Raw genomic sequence first — 13,203 nt, 5'->3', positions numbered from 1 at the left:
TTTTATTCATCTTTTTTCGATTATATGGTTCTTCATCATTGATTTGTCGGATTATGTGGTTTTTTGTTTCTGGGTTTTGTTTAAATCTTGATGGGTTTGTTTGGAGAGGTTTGCTAATTTAAGAAGATGATGGAATGGTTGAGGAATTAAACTGCCATTTAATTTAATTTGGGGTTTGTTTTGTTTTTGTGAACGATTAATATACACACATACATATACAACAAATGAAATTTAAAAAATGATCAAAATGCCCCTGCACTAAAGGACAAAATAGGAGGTTGCAACAGTAAAAAAAATAGGGTTTTTGGATTTTGGATCAAAATGGCAACAAAATACAAACCACAGGGACCCAGATGTAAAAAGTTTGAGATTTGGACTAAAATGGCAAAAGTGCCCAAACCACAGGGACCAAAATGGCAGTTTACTCTTGAATTTATAAGTTTCTGAAAAACAATCCCACACTTGTGCATATTTAGAAGAACTAGTGCAATAAAACAAACCCATCATAACATACATACTTAAAAACAATTACGAAAAGACCCGAACACATATATTTACCAACATCCATAATTTTTTACAATCGGATCAATCAGAAAAGATTTACTCGTGTAGCCACGACAAAATAAGAAAATATGTTTTAACTGCAACAACCGCCTGCTTGAGAACTTGACCCGTCTCTTCCACCGGAAGGCCCAGGAATGCCACCATATCCAACTTTGATTCCATAAGACTGCTTACCATACCCGCAATCAATAATATTAGTAGATGACTAAGACTATAATATAAAATCAGATAAAAGAAAATAATAATACTTGCCTCATTTGATACATCAAAAACCCCATCCTGAATCTTCTTATAGATTGTTCCAGCTGTTTTTATGAACGCCTGAAAAAGATTACCGAACGTTAGAAGCGAAAACAAATATAGCCTAATCCAACATTAATTTGGTAATGTATCTCGGTTAAACAAAAGGTATAAGTGTCTATGCAGTTCTTGCACAGTTTTTTGCGTATTACCGGTTGTGTATTGAACGCCTCTCTATATGTGTGTATACATAAAATAAACCAAAATAATAAAACTCATTAACAAAACATGTATAACTATAGACCATTTTACAAACTAACTTTTATATTACATCCTTTCATTTTTAAGACTAGCATTTTATAATTTTCTATATGTATTTATTTAGCATACATAAATCAACATGCTATATAAAATAAAACCAAAGTTATATATGAAGTAAACCCTTATGTATTAAAGTGAACCGACATTTTTTATAACTATATATATTATTACTTAAAAATTGTAAAAAAAAAAAGTGTTGTTTCGTCATACGTTTTCACTATTTTCTTAGTCTGCCCATGGTTACACAGGGGTAAATAAGCTAGTTTTAGTAAATATAACAAAACATGAGTCTACCTCCTCGACATTCTGCGCAGTTTTTGCAGAAGCTTCCATGAATATTAAACCATGTTCCTTTGCAAACTGTTCTCCTTCTTCTGTGCTAACAGCTCTTCTGTGTGCAAGATCACACTTGTTACCGATAAGCATAATAGTCATGTTTGCATTTGCATGCTGTCTCGCATCCTCTAACCAGCTAGCAAGGTGATTAAATGTTTCCCTCCTGCATCATCATAAAACAATTAAAAAAAAAAACATTTTCTATAAAAATAAAAATATATGTAACAATCAACCAATCATACCTGGTGATGTCATAAACCAGCAGTGCACCAGCAGCGCCTCGGTAGTAGGATCGTGTTATAGATCTGAATGACTCTTGACCCGCCTGACCAACAAAAATATTTAGATACAACATGATAAAAAATAAAATCAAACCCGTTATCAAGTAAGGTATAACGGGACAAACCGTGTCCCAGATCTGAAGTTTTATTGGTTTGTTGTCGATCGTGATCATCCTGGCCCCAAATTCAACACCAATGGTTAAATCATGAACGGGTTGAAAACGTTTATCTGTGAACTGCAGAAGTAGGCATGATTTTCCGACCCCTGGATAATAAACCTTTAATATTAGTTGTTTTTTCCTAATATCAATAACCTAGCTAAGATCATAACTGTCAAGAATACATTTGTGTTTCATATTTCATTGTTATTCATCCCAAAATAGAGCATGCAAGTTAAATAACAACCCCCTTTCGAAAATATAGAGTTAACTGCCATTTTCGTCCCCGTGGTTTGTTCACTTTTGTCATTTCAGACCAATTTTCAAAAATGCATCAGTTTCCTCCCTGACATACTGGAAATGTGCCACTTTAGTCCAAAAATTAAAACCCAGTTAAGTCAGAAGGGTTAAATGAAGGGTATTATTGCCAATTCATATATCTTTTATTTTCACCTTATTTTATGAATTGACAATAATACCCTTCATTTAACCTGTCTGACTTAACTGGGTTTTAATTTTTGGACTAAAGTGGCACGTTTCCAGTATGTCAGCGAGGAAACTAGTGCATTTTTGAAAATTTGTTTGAAATGGCAAAAGTGAACAAACCATAGGGACGAAAATGGCTGTTAACTCGATATTTTAATTACCATGGATATGACACCAAAAAGAAAGGCTGAAATTGTTAATTAGCTTGTTACGTTGAATTCACATTGAAGTCGCATACTTATATACATTGTTCAAGTTTTCGTTTCCATGGCTACATCCGAATTTGCACCAACTATAGGTTATAACATAATCATTACACGAAGTTAAAAAAATCAAAAGATTACGGAAACCAACCAAATTTAAACAGAGGACCCCAAGCTTCATATCTAAAACCTACGATTTAATAAGAATAAAATCATAGCCACGGCGGTCCTCCTCCTCACGATAGCGCCTCAGTGGTAGGGAGGTGGGAATCTATTATGGAGGTCTAGGAAAACATTAGCACCACCCGATTTACTCTGAGATACGTGATTTAACTCCCTCGTGTTGGCCTTGAGATCGGTGGATGGGGACGCCCTATGATGGGCCGGTTGCATACACCATTTAAGGTTGATAGCATCAAACTCAATACTCAAAATAAACTTCTTTCACTCAAAACTATATTATTTTCTTCAATATAACTTGGAAAAAATAAAAAGTACCCTAAATCAATTATATAACTAAGCAAAAAGACTAAACTACCCCAAATGCAAATACATAATTAGTTTAACAATATCATGATACAGCTTCACTGAAATTCTGCAAATTTAAGTCAATTTTTTTAATATATTACTGTTCAATATCTAGATTAATTGCTTATATACAAATACTAATTGTGTTCAAATTTAGGTTGCCAAAATCTAAACTTTTATGAACAAGCTTAACAATTCGAATGCAAAATAACTCGATCAACACAAAATTAGATTCATATACTGCAACAATCATAAATTTTACAACATATAATAGAAAGAAATCAAATTAAATTAAATTAAATTAAATTAATTACCAGTATCTCCAATGATGATGTACTTGAAGAGGTAAGCATAAGACATGGCTACTTAGATCTTCAGAATATTCAATGAAAACAACTGGAAACGATGAATTAAAAACAGAAATACTTAAAGATTGATTTGGGTTAAGAGATCAGCGATCGATAAAACTTGCAACAAAGTGGAGGGTTTTTGGGTAAGAAGAAGAATTATGGGAGATCTCAAACTGATCCTTCGTAAAAGTTCGAGAGAGATAATAATAATAATTATGTACTAGTTTTTAAAATTCAAAAAATTGATGTTAGTTAAGCAAAATTAAATAATAATTATATAATATTTTTAAGTATTCAAATATTTTTATGTTTATAAGATAAGTCGGTCATATATTTTATTATTATTTTATATTATTATAATTATGATATCTAATCTAAACTTCTAATCTAATCTAAATCTAAATCTAAACTATATAATAAAAAAACCACGTGAGGGACACAAGGCGCTCTATGAGGAGGTCTTAATTATTTTTCTAAATACTTATTATGGAAAGCCAATTATTGATAATATTAAATTTAAAATTTAAAAATTGTAGAAGAGATTTTAAGAGTTAAATGCTTGGTTGGTCCCTGTGGTTTTCAAAAATTGTAGACTTGGTCCTAGTGGTTTACTAATTACACGCTTGGTCCCAAATTAAACTTGTCAAAAATGCACTCGGTTGGTCCCTAGCCCTAACATCAGTTAAATTTTCAGTTAAGTCCATGTTAAATGACCAAAATACCCTTACTTATTAACTCTCTTTATAATCCCTCATTACTAATTACAAGCTGCCATCCCTCATCATCACCAACTCCATTGCTATTCCTCCAAGGTCTCTCTCACATCATTCACATCGATTTCTTTATTATTGACACTTGTTTTAGCTTCACATACCTGATTTCTGATTGACGAGATCTTGTTTAAGCTTTTTCTCACTAAAAATCCTCAAAACACTTACGGAATCTTCAACGCTGCTGAATTGTTGGATAATGATGACAGTTTTGGGGGATGTATAACTACTGAAGAATGGATTGTTGAACATGATGCAGGGTTTGATTGTAGCGGTGAGATTGTGGCAGTCTGTTGGACCGAACCAGGATCAGATCTTGAGCGACTTTTACTACTCCCCTTAGCTTGTGTTGCCACTTCATCCATGGCCGAATCAAATGTTTTATAGGAGACGTCGTGATTGAGGGATGTCGTGGTTCCATTTTGAACCAGCTGAGTTGACTACTCAAGCCCAAAAATCGGTGTTGGATGTAGTGACCAAAGGTGCAGCGGTGTTTCGAGGGCTGAGATTGTGAGCCGCCACATCCAATTTTGGGTTACGTTTGAAGTCAAACTCCCCTAAATCAAGTTGAAGTCTGGAGCATCGGATTTCGATTCCGTACATATGATAATTGAGGTGGGTTTTAATTAGGATTGAAATTAGGGGTTTTTGATATGGGTTTTGAAACCGGGGAGAGGTTGTGGGCTGTGTTGTGCTAGTCGGCTGATGGTGGTGAACCAGTAGTGGCGGTGGTTAGGTGGTGGTGGTGTCACTAGATGGTGGCAGGTGGAGTGGTGGTTGATAGGGAAAGGAAGAGATGAGAAAGAGGTTGAAGAAGATGAGTTCTTTATATATTTTTTTATTTCTTTTAATTATTCAGGGGTAATATGGTCATTTCATACATAGTTAACTGAGAAATTTAACTGATGTTAGGGCTGGGACCAACCGAGTGCATTTTTGACAAGTTTTGAGACCAAGCGTGTAATTAGTAAACCACTAGAACCAAATCTGCAATTTTTGAAAACCGCAGGGACCAACCAAGCATTTAACTCAGATTTTAGTGATAAAGACAAAGATAACTGATGATAATATATTAATTATTATAATCATATATTAATTATTAAAATCTAAAAAAAATATATTAGCGTTTAAATATTTATAAAGATAAAGATTTTATTTAATTGGTAGTTTTAATTGTTTTTATATTTTGATGATAAGGATATGGATAACTGATAATCACATATAAAAATAAAAATATTTATTTTAATAAACTGTTTCGTTAAAAGGATTTATTCAATACATGTAGAACATATATTTTTTATATATGTCGTATATTTAGAATCCTACTTCTAATAAAGGATCTCATTATCCCGTTTTACACTCAAATGAAATAATAATATTAAATCATAATATCCAGCTTATCTCTTGTATATTTTATATTTTTTACTAAAATATTTCTTTTTTTTCTGCTGATTATTCAACATCAGGTAATACGTAAGTTTCTAACCTAATAATAAATAAAAAAACAAAGTAAAAATGTTATAAACCATATAATACACAACTCTCTAACCTAATAAAAAATAAAGTGAGATGTTACAATAAGTAAATATTATCTCAAAGTTCATTTTGTTAGAAAACACATGTTGATGACTAAATGTGTTAACGGATTAAATTATTCGTGTAAGACATGTGTTTATTCAAATCATGCAATACACGAGTTTTTAAAAGACTATTTTATTACGTAGTATAAAAAATTATATTTATTCAACCCGTGTAATACACGGGGTTCTAACCTAGTTCTTATTATATGAAGAATAATATAACTAGTATTTTGGACTTTGTTTGATACGTAAAAACGTTGAACCATACAAGCGTATTAACTCTTAAAATTTAGATCGAAACATAAACATTATCGTGAGGAAGAATAACTAATTCGAAAAGATAAAAAAAAAAACCTCACAAGTAAAAAATTTAAACATACGAGTACATTGTATTTTTATTAATACATTAGGGTGTACCTATTGGCACACCAATGTGCCTATATGCACACCAAAAATTGTTTTTTTATCCTATATGCATACTCTGCAGTGTCGAGTTGTGGCTAAAGCGCGGCGTTTTGATCCGGTCAACCAGACAAAGACTGACGGGTCTGTTGACCGGAACAAAACGCCGAGCTTTGGCCGCGTTTTGGTCCTGTCAACAAGACAAAAGACTAACCAGGTGTCTGGTTGACAAGACCAAAACGCGGCCAAAGCTCGGCGTTTTGGTCCGGTCAACAGACCCGTCAGACACCCGTCAGTCGTTGTCTGGTTGATTTGACCAAAATGCTGCACTTTGGCCACAACTCGACACTACAGGGTGTGGATATAGGATAAAAAAACACTTTTAGGGTGAAAATGAAAAATGACTAAAGTCTAAGAGAAGAAAAGAAAAACTAGGAGATATGGTATAATAAAAAATGTGTTTGATAAAAGTCGAGGAAAAGAAAAACTAGGAGATATGGTATAATAAAAATGTGTTTGATAAAACCACATAAAGCATAATAAAATTTAATAGTATATACACTCTTCCTAGACAAATTTAGGATTTGCAATTCCAAGTAGGATAGGTTCAAGATTATGGGATCCTTTTCTATTAGATAGAAAGAGTTGTAGCACAAAATGTACTTTTAAGTAATTGACCCATAGATCCTATATCTATCTATATGAAAAAGAAATCATGTAACAAAGTGTATTTTCATTTGTACAATTGGTACTTCGAACTTAGAACGAGCATGAAGAAATTTATGATACTTCTTTATCTTTTGAGTTGTTTTGTCGAATTGGTCACTCAAGATCTTTGGTCTCCACCCGAACCATGAAAAAATGGGAGGTGTTTAAAGCTTATGGTCAGATGACATGACCGTTACTTGGTTACATATGAGATTATATTAAATATTAAAAAAATATATATGATTCGAAAAGATCTCTTTTCATCACTTCGTATTTCAGATGTCCAATCAAAGCTCAAAATCTTGAAAACAAATCTCGTACGTGACACTACTTCGACATAAATGTTCAGATTTACTACTACCTCTTCTATCACTATCATCACCAAAAAGTTAATGAGTGTTCAGATTTATTCTATTTGTGAACCAAAAAATTTCTTTTGATGATTTGTTGGTTCACCCTAATAATTTGGTTCACCATTTTCGGAGAAATAAATTTACTATAAACCTTAAAGAAAAAGTTAAATTATAAATCGTGACATTAACCAATAGGGTGGTGGTCCATTGGTAAAGGCAAAGTCTTTAAACACCTTGGGAGAGAAAGATCTTGAGTTCAAATCCCACAAATGACAGGAATAAAAGAAATTTGCCGTTAAAAAAAAAATCAAGTGCTTCGTTGCTCGCTCACCCAAAAAATATGGAAAATTGGAGAACATAAAATCAAGTGCATATATAAAAAAAGGATGATCAATGTTGACATTGGAAACAAAATTGGATAACATTTTACTCATTTTATTTTTCAATAGCATTACCTACAGCTTAGTCACAAACAATAATACCAAATTATACAACTCTAAGAAAATAATTTAAGGTACCTTAGGCTAACTTAATAGTTATGTCTTTTCACGTTACATTCTTAAATAATACCCTTGCATTAATAAATACATAGCATATATTAAACACATATTATGCAACCCACCCCAAACCAACCTATCACAATAGACGCACCCCTTTAATAAATTATATATAACCCAACAAAAGGTGCCGCATATAGTCAACAAAAGGTGCCGCATAAATTATATAGCCCATGGCTTTATAGCCTAGTGGCATATTGGTGGTGGGTTAAGGCTTTGAGACCAATAGGTCTTGGGTTCGATTTCCGTAAGAGGGGTTTTCCCATGTTTATTGGGTTTCCTCCTGAATTTGTGTGGCATTATGCCTAGTGGAGATGGATATGATCGGGTGATTCCTCTGGTGGCACGATGATACTCCAGTGGTCCGTCAGTGATCTAAATTTACCGTTCAAAAAAAATATAGATAGGTCTCTAAATTTACCCATGATTTATTTTATGAAAAGGTGACTTTATTAAATAGAAATCAACGTACACGTATTCTCAATCACATGGTTGTAATTATTTTCAAAACCGTCGTATGTGTTTTAACAAACCGACTAAATAATTTCATTCAAACTTATGCACATGTTGGTCAAACATTGCAACTAATTATATATATGTATGAATTTAAATTTAAAGTGTCCATGAACAGTATTAATTTTTTATTATTTTAATACTTGTAAATAAATCAAATAGATGGGAAGGGCCGTTGAATGGCAATCGGGGAAAGTGGGCCATCCCAGCCACACACAAATTATATGGGAGCTCTGCCCAGGTAATACGTAATGTGATTACTAATTAATTAGGTAATACTAATACTAACACATAATGTGATTTTAGTAACCACAAAAAAATTATATACATCCTCATTACCTAAGGTATTTAACTAACATACAGATACTAATAACGAAGGACGATACAGCAGCGATACGATATCATCTTATGAATAATAGTAACTAATCAATTTTGAGGATTTGTTTTTTTTTTATTAATACCTATTTATCATTTATTTGATTTTTAGTAATAAATAATAATTGATCATATTTAAGTATTTGCTTTTTTAACTTTTAATATTTATTATTATATTTTATTTTTACTAATAGCTTGCATTAGTTAACTATTTTAAAATTTTAAATCCGTAACATTTATTTTCATAACATTCTAAGTTATCTGGTCGCATGTTATGACGGTACGTTACAACGAGCATTAGATCGGTATTGATTCGGTTAGTTACAATACTGATATAATACATGCATTCGGTAACGAAATCAAGACGTGATTTATATTGATCAAAAACGATAAAATCGAACACTGGCACCGACACCGATGTTCGAACGGTATCGATCGGTTCAGATCGTCACAATACAATTTCCGATATTCATTTATCGTTGCAAACAAAGTTGTATAAACGAATTTTTTTAAATTAGTAACTATAAAAATAAATACAAGTACCGTTTCTGATGTTGTTCTGTACGATACGGTAGCAATACGATGTCAGTTTATTTATCGAAAGAAAATAAAAAAAAATAGTTTTACCGAAACCGATGTTCGTTCAGTTCACTGTGGTAGCGACAATGTATCCGTTATCAAATAGAAAGCCATAACAATGAATATATTCCGGTTCTGATGTTGTCTGGCACGGTAAGGTAGCGATATAATGTTTGTTTATCGATAGCAAAAACAATAATTTTAAGTACACATACTGACACATATGTTGTTCAGTCGGGTTCGGTTCGGTTGGATACGAAAGCAACACCCGCTGCTAAGCACGAGGAATCTCGCTTATACGGTGTAAGTTTATCAAAAGTAAAAACAATAAAAACAAATACCGAAAACAATACATATGTTGTTCAATCGGGTTTAGTTAGGTTTGGTACGATAGTGGCACAATATTCGTTTGCAATAAGATTTATATCAGAATGTTGTAAAAAATAAACGTAGAATGGAAAGAAACAAACTGAATCGATATCGACTAAACAACATCATATTCGTTTTTATTGTTTTTTTATCGATGTAAGGTTTTCTCTCTCTATTACTATAGCGAATGCTGATACCATAACGATCCGAATAGATAACACTGAATTCCCGCCGCAAAGCGCGAACGGGAAACTCACTAGTATTTTATCAATTGAATTAGAACATTATGATGAACCCTAACAAAAAATAAGAACATGATCTGGGATCCGAAATCTAAATGTTATGATTTTAGTTAACAGATTTCGGATATTATTATCCCACTTATGGTTTCGAGTCAAATTATCAAACATATTTTCCGAACACAGGGATTTCGGCTGTTAGAACTCGAAAACAGTTTTGATTTTTATGAACTTTCAAAAAACAGTTTTCCAGATTTTTGATCCCAGAATAATGGATACAAGAACAGAACTGACTAATCAACATATGCTCTGATACCACATGGTGGTTCAGTTCTGTTTATACATGAAGGAAAACATGAAAACATACCTGATTGCATCAGCACAAGCCAGCAGAGAATCCAGATGGAGATGTAGCAACAGTGTTTGACATAGTTGTCAGTTTGGTCTGGTTCCTCCTTAGGATGCAATCTAATGATGGTGATGAAGAAACCGAATAAGGGAGTTCGGTTATGGAGATGGAGGTCGATTTGATGTTATGAGTAATTAGGTTATGAGTCTAACCCTAGAACCTCAAAATAAGTCTCCTTATATATGCACCCAGGAGGAAACCCTAATTAGTTAATAATGGTAATAAGGCCCATCAACAATTACCAACTAATTATTTAATGGATTGTTATATATTTTGATCCATATAATGTAAATGATTATAATGGCCATATATAAATAAATATATTATTTATTTATTCTTACATTCTCCCACTTGGCCGAGTAATCATTTACTATGAGTGTTAGATAAGCCTGATCAGGGGTTAACACTCATTTTAGCCTTAAACAAGTACTATAGCAGAAAAATACAGCCGTTGAATCATTATGCAACTCAGGACCCCCATTAATCATACTATAGCCTTAATTTAAAACCTAATCGTTATGATCAAAATACGCGTAAGCCCTTTGTTTGATTTGTAACTATATTTGTCTATATGCCATTATGCTAGCTTGACATATTCTTAGAGACATACAAAATCAAACTGATGAGGAAAATTAACTAATACTTAGTCATTCATAGTACGATATGCAATTGTGCACGACTATTAATTAATACCCGTCTATGAGCTCTCTTAATAAGACTTATGGGTAATAGCCCTTCAGTTATAGGATCCTTAAGCATATCATGAATGTATTCGATACAAAACTTAGTTTCCTCAATTCGTTCATAAACGAATAATTAATTGCGTATCGAAACTTAATGCAGCACCTCTTGAACTGTTACTGTTCAAGGAGTAATGGTAGCTGACTTTATCACACTAATTCTTCAAAACATTAATTATATGGAGTTAATAAACTTACGAGTCCACTGATAAATTTCCAACAACATTTAGTGACTATATTATGTCGTTATAACTTACGTTGTTGATATTAGTGCATTATGACTCTTCCATGAGATAGTTTTGTCTGCTGACATAAAGATATACCCGAAACTACATTTTGTCATCTTTGAATATCTCAAAGTTAGAGTAATAAACCGGTTTTAATTCTCACTTCTTCTTTAAATTGTAGTCTCTCGTTTCTTTTAAAGATATTGTAATACTCAATTAGATGCTACACATTAATCTAGACATATCTAGTGTGTTGCAATGTGAGTAATATCTAAACGAGTATAGACTTAAACTTACATAAGGCTTCCAATTAATGAAGCATAAGGAAATAATCTCATTTATCCTATTATCCTCTAAAGGAGAGCAAAATTGTTTGTTACATGTGTGAGGACCCATTTAAGGTTAAATTTATGGAACGGAACTAATATCCCATTGGGTCTATCTCAGTATGTTATGATATCAATCACGTAAGAGATATCTCTGAGATTTATTATATCAAAGTTTGTGTTAACAATGCTTTGACTTATGTAACATATACTTGTCAAAAGAATATCATCTATATAGACAAGTTTATCTTAGTTGCTCCCACTCATCTTGAGGTAGGTACATTAATCCACTTGATTCTTGATGAAAATAATTACGTTAGCTTTTCATCACATTATGATGTTTGCATTAACCCATACATGGATATTATTGGCTTACAAATAAAATGTTCTTTAACCTTCAGTTTAAAACTTTAGGTTGTTATCTAATGAACATGTAAATGTGTCAGCCCTTGTTAGGGAAAATTGTTTTAATGTTCATCTAATGTAGCTTAAAACTATTATAAGCTACTAGAACAGTGATGATCCTCAAAGAAATCTTTTGTTAGATATGTAATAAAGATTCTTTAATAATTTATCTCTTCCTGAGTACAAACCTTGACAACCAATCATGCCTCTTTGTGTCTTAACGCTTATATTAGGATTTGATTTAGTTATGAACACTCTTAGGTAATTCAATCAAATCTCAAACGTTATAAGAACACATAAAATCAGTTTTACTAGAAAACAGTTTTATTTCATTCAGAGGATTGATTGACACTAATGGCTTAATTTTAAGAGATTGGACCAGTAAACTTTTCCAAAATCCATTTCAACTTCAATTAGGGAGGTTATGTAATCATCAAAGTTAGTAGGCTTTTAAACCTAGATGACCTCCTGAGTTGATTATTGGGTTTGTTAGAAGTTTCAGTTTTATGGATTAGCTCTTGGTTAGGTTGCTATCATTTTCATTCTAAGTTGTAAGGGTTGGTGCAGTATGGTATACAAGAGGTGTAATCGGAGTTAAATTCGGAGTGAAATTTAATGACACTCTTCCCCCCGCCTCTTGTATTCCTTGCAAGTCATTATAAGGACTTTGACTGCTCCCACTGACCTTAGAAATCTTTAGGAACTCAGCATGCTTAGGGTCAATATGTAACGACCAACAAATTCTAATAGAGAAACAAGTTAATGACGTTAGTCGTTGTAGTTTCTCTTGTTGAGGATTATGTTAGTTTAGGCAAGAAATCTAAATGTGCCCACAATTAAGCAACAATGAAACTTTTGTAAGAGTAGCATTAGATTTAAGGAGATAAGGTTTGATAGAACAGTGTCGTGATGGAGCAATGTCTTGTACAAGAGGTGTAAATTTAAAAGATTCACTCCCCCACCTCTTGCAACTATTGCAAGTTATTAGTAAGACACTTAATGCTCCCACTAATCTTTAATATCTCTAGAATGCTACAAGAGAAGTTTCAATGAGCTACGTGACGTAGGAACCTATCACATATACGTTAGACTTTATTTGATTTCTTTAATGTCCAGATTTCATAAGAAACTTTAGGGACATATCTAATAGAAATCTTATTAAGTATATATATGAATAGATTTCT

At 32.6% G+C, this 13,203-nt stretch overlaps 1 protein-coding gene across 1 annotated transcript; it reads right to left on the bottom strand.

Annotated features, from left to right (window-relative positions):
• Positions 1–414: 414 nt before the first annotated feature.
• Positions 415–3,667, bottom strand: LOC110889751 (ras-related protein RABB1c). The gene is made up of 6 exons (XM_022137317.2): positions 3,432–3,667; positions 1,868–2,007; positions 1,704–1,786; positions 1,420–1,624; positions 817–885; positions 415–730 (listed from the first exon to the last, which is right to left on the bottom strand). The coding sequence occupies exons 1-6, from the start codon at positions 3,475–3,477 to the stop codon at positions 638–640; spliced, it is 636 nt and encodes a 211-aa protein (XP_021993009.1). The 5' UTR covers positions 3,478–3,667; the 3' UTR covers positions 415–637.
• Between the last annotated feature and the right edge of the window lie 9,536 nt (positions 3,668–13,203).

This window comes from Helianthus annuus, chromosome 11 (assembly GCF_002127325.2).
Source record: "Helianthus annuus cultivar XRQ/B chromosome 11, HanXRQr2.0-SUNRISE, whole genome shotgun sequence".
Classification (NCBI taxonomy): Eukaryota; Viridiplantae; Streptophyta; class Magnoliopsida; order Asterales; family Asteraceae; genus Helianthus; species Helianthus annuus.
Note: the sequence above shows the minus strand (reverse complement) of the source record. Positions and strands in the feature narration are given on the sequence as shown.

What these genes read in the sequence shown, in the direction of transcription:
- LOC110889751 (XM_022137317.2), bottom strand. Translation starts at nt 3,477, where the DNA reads ATGTCTTATGCTTACCTCTTCAAGTACATCATCATTGGAGATACTG. An exon ending in CTGCGCAGAATGTCGAGGAG is followed by an intron (nt 886 to 1,419) that starts GTAGACTCATGT and finishes AATCTTTTTCAG; the next exon opens with GCGTTCATAAAAACAGCTGG. An exon ending in TTTTTGATGTATCAAATGAG is followed by an intron (nt 731 to 816) that starts GCAAGTATTATT and finishes TATGGTAAGCAG; the next exon opens with TCTTATGGAATCAAAGTTGG.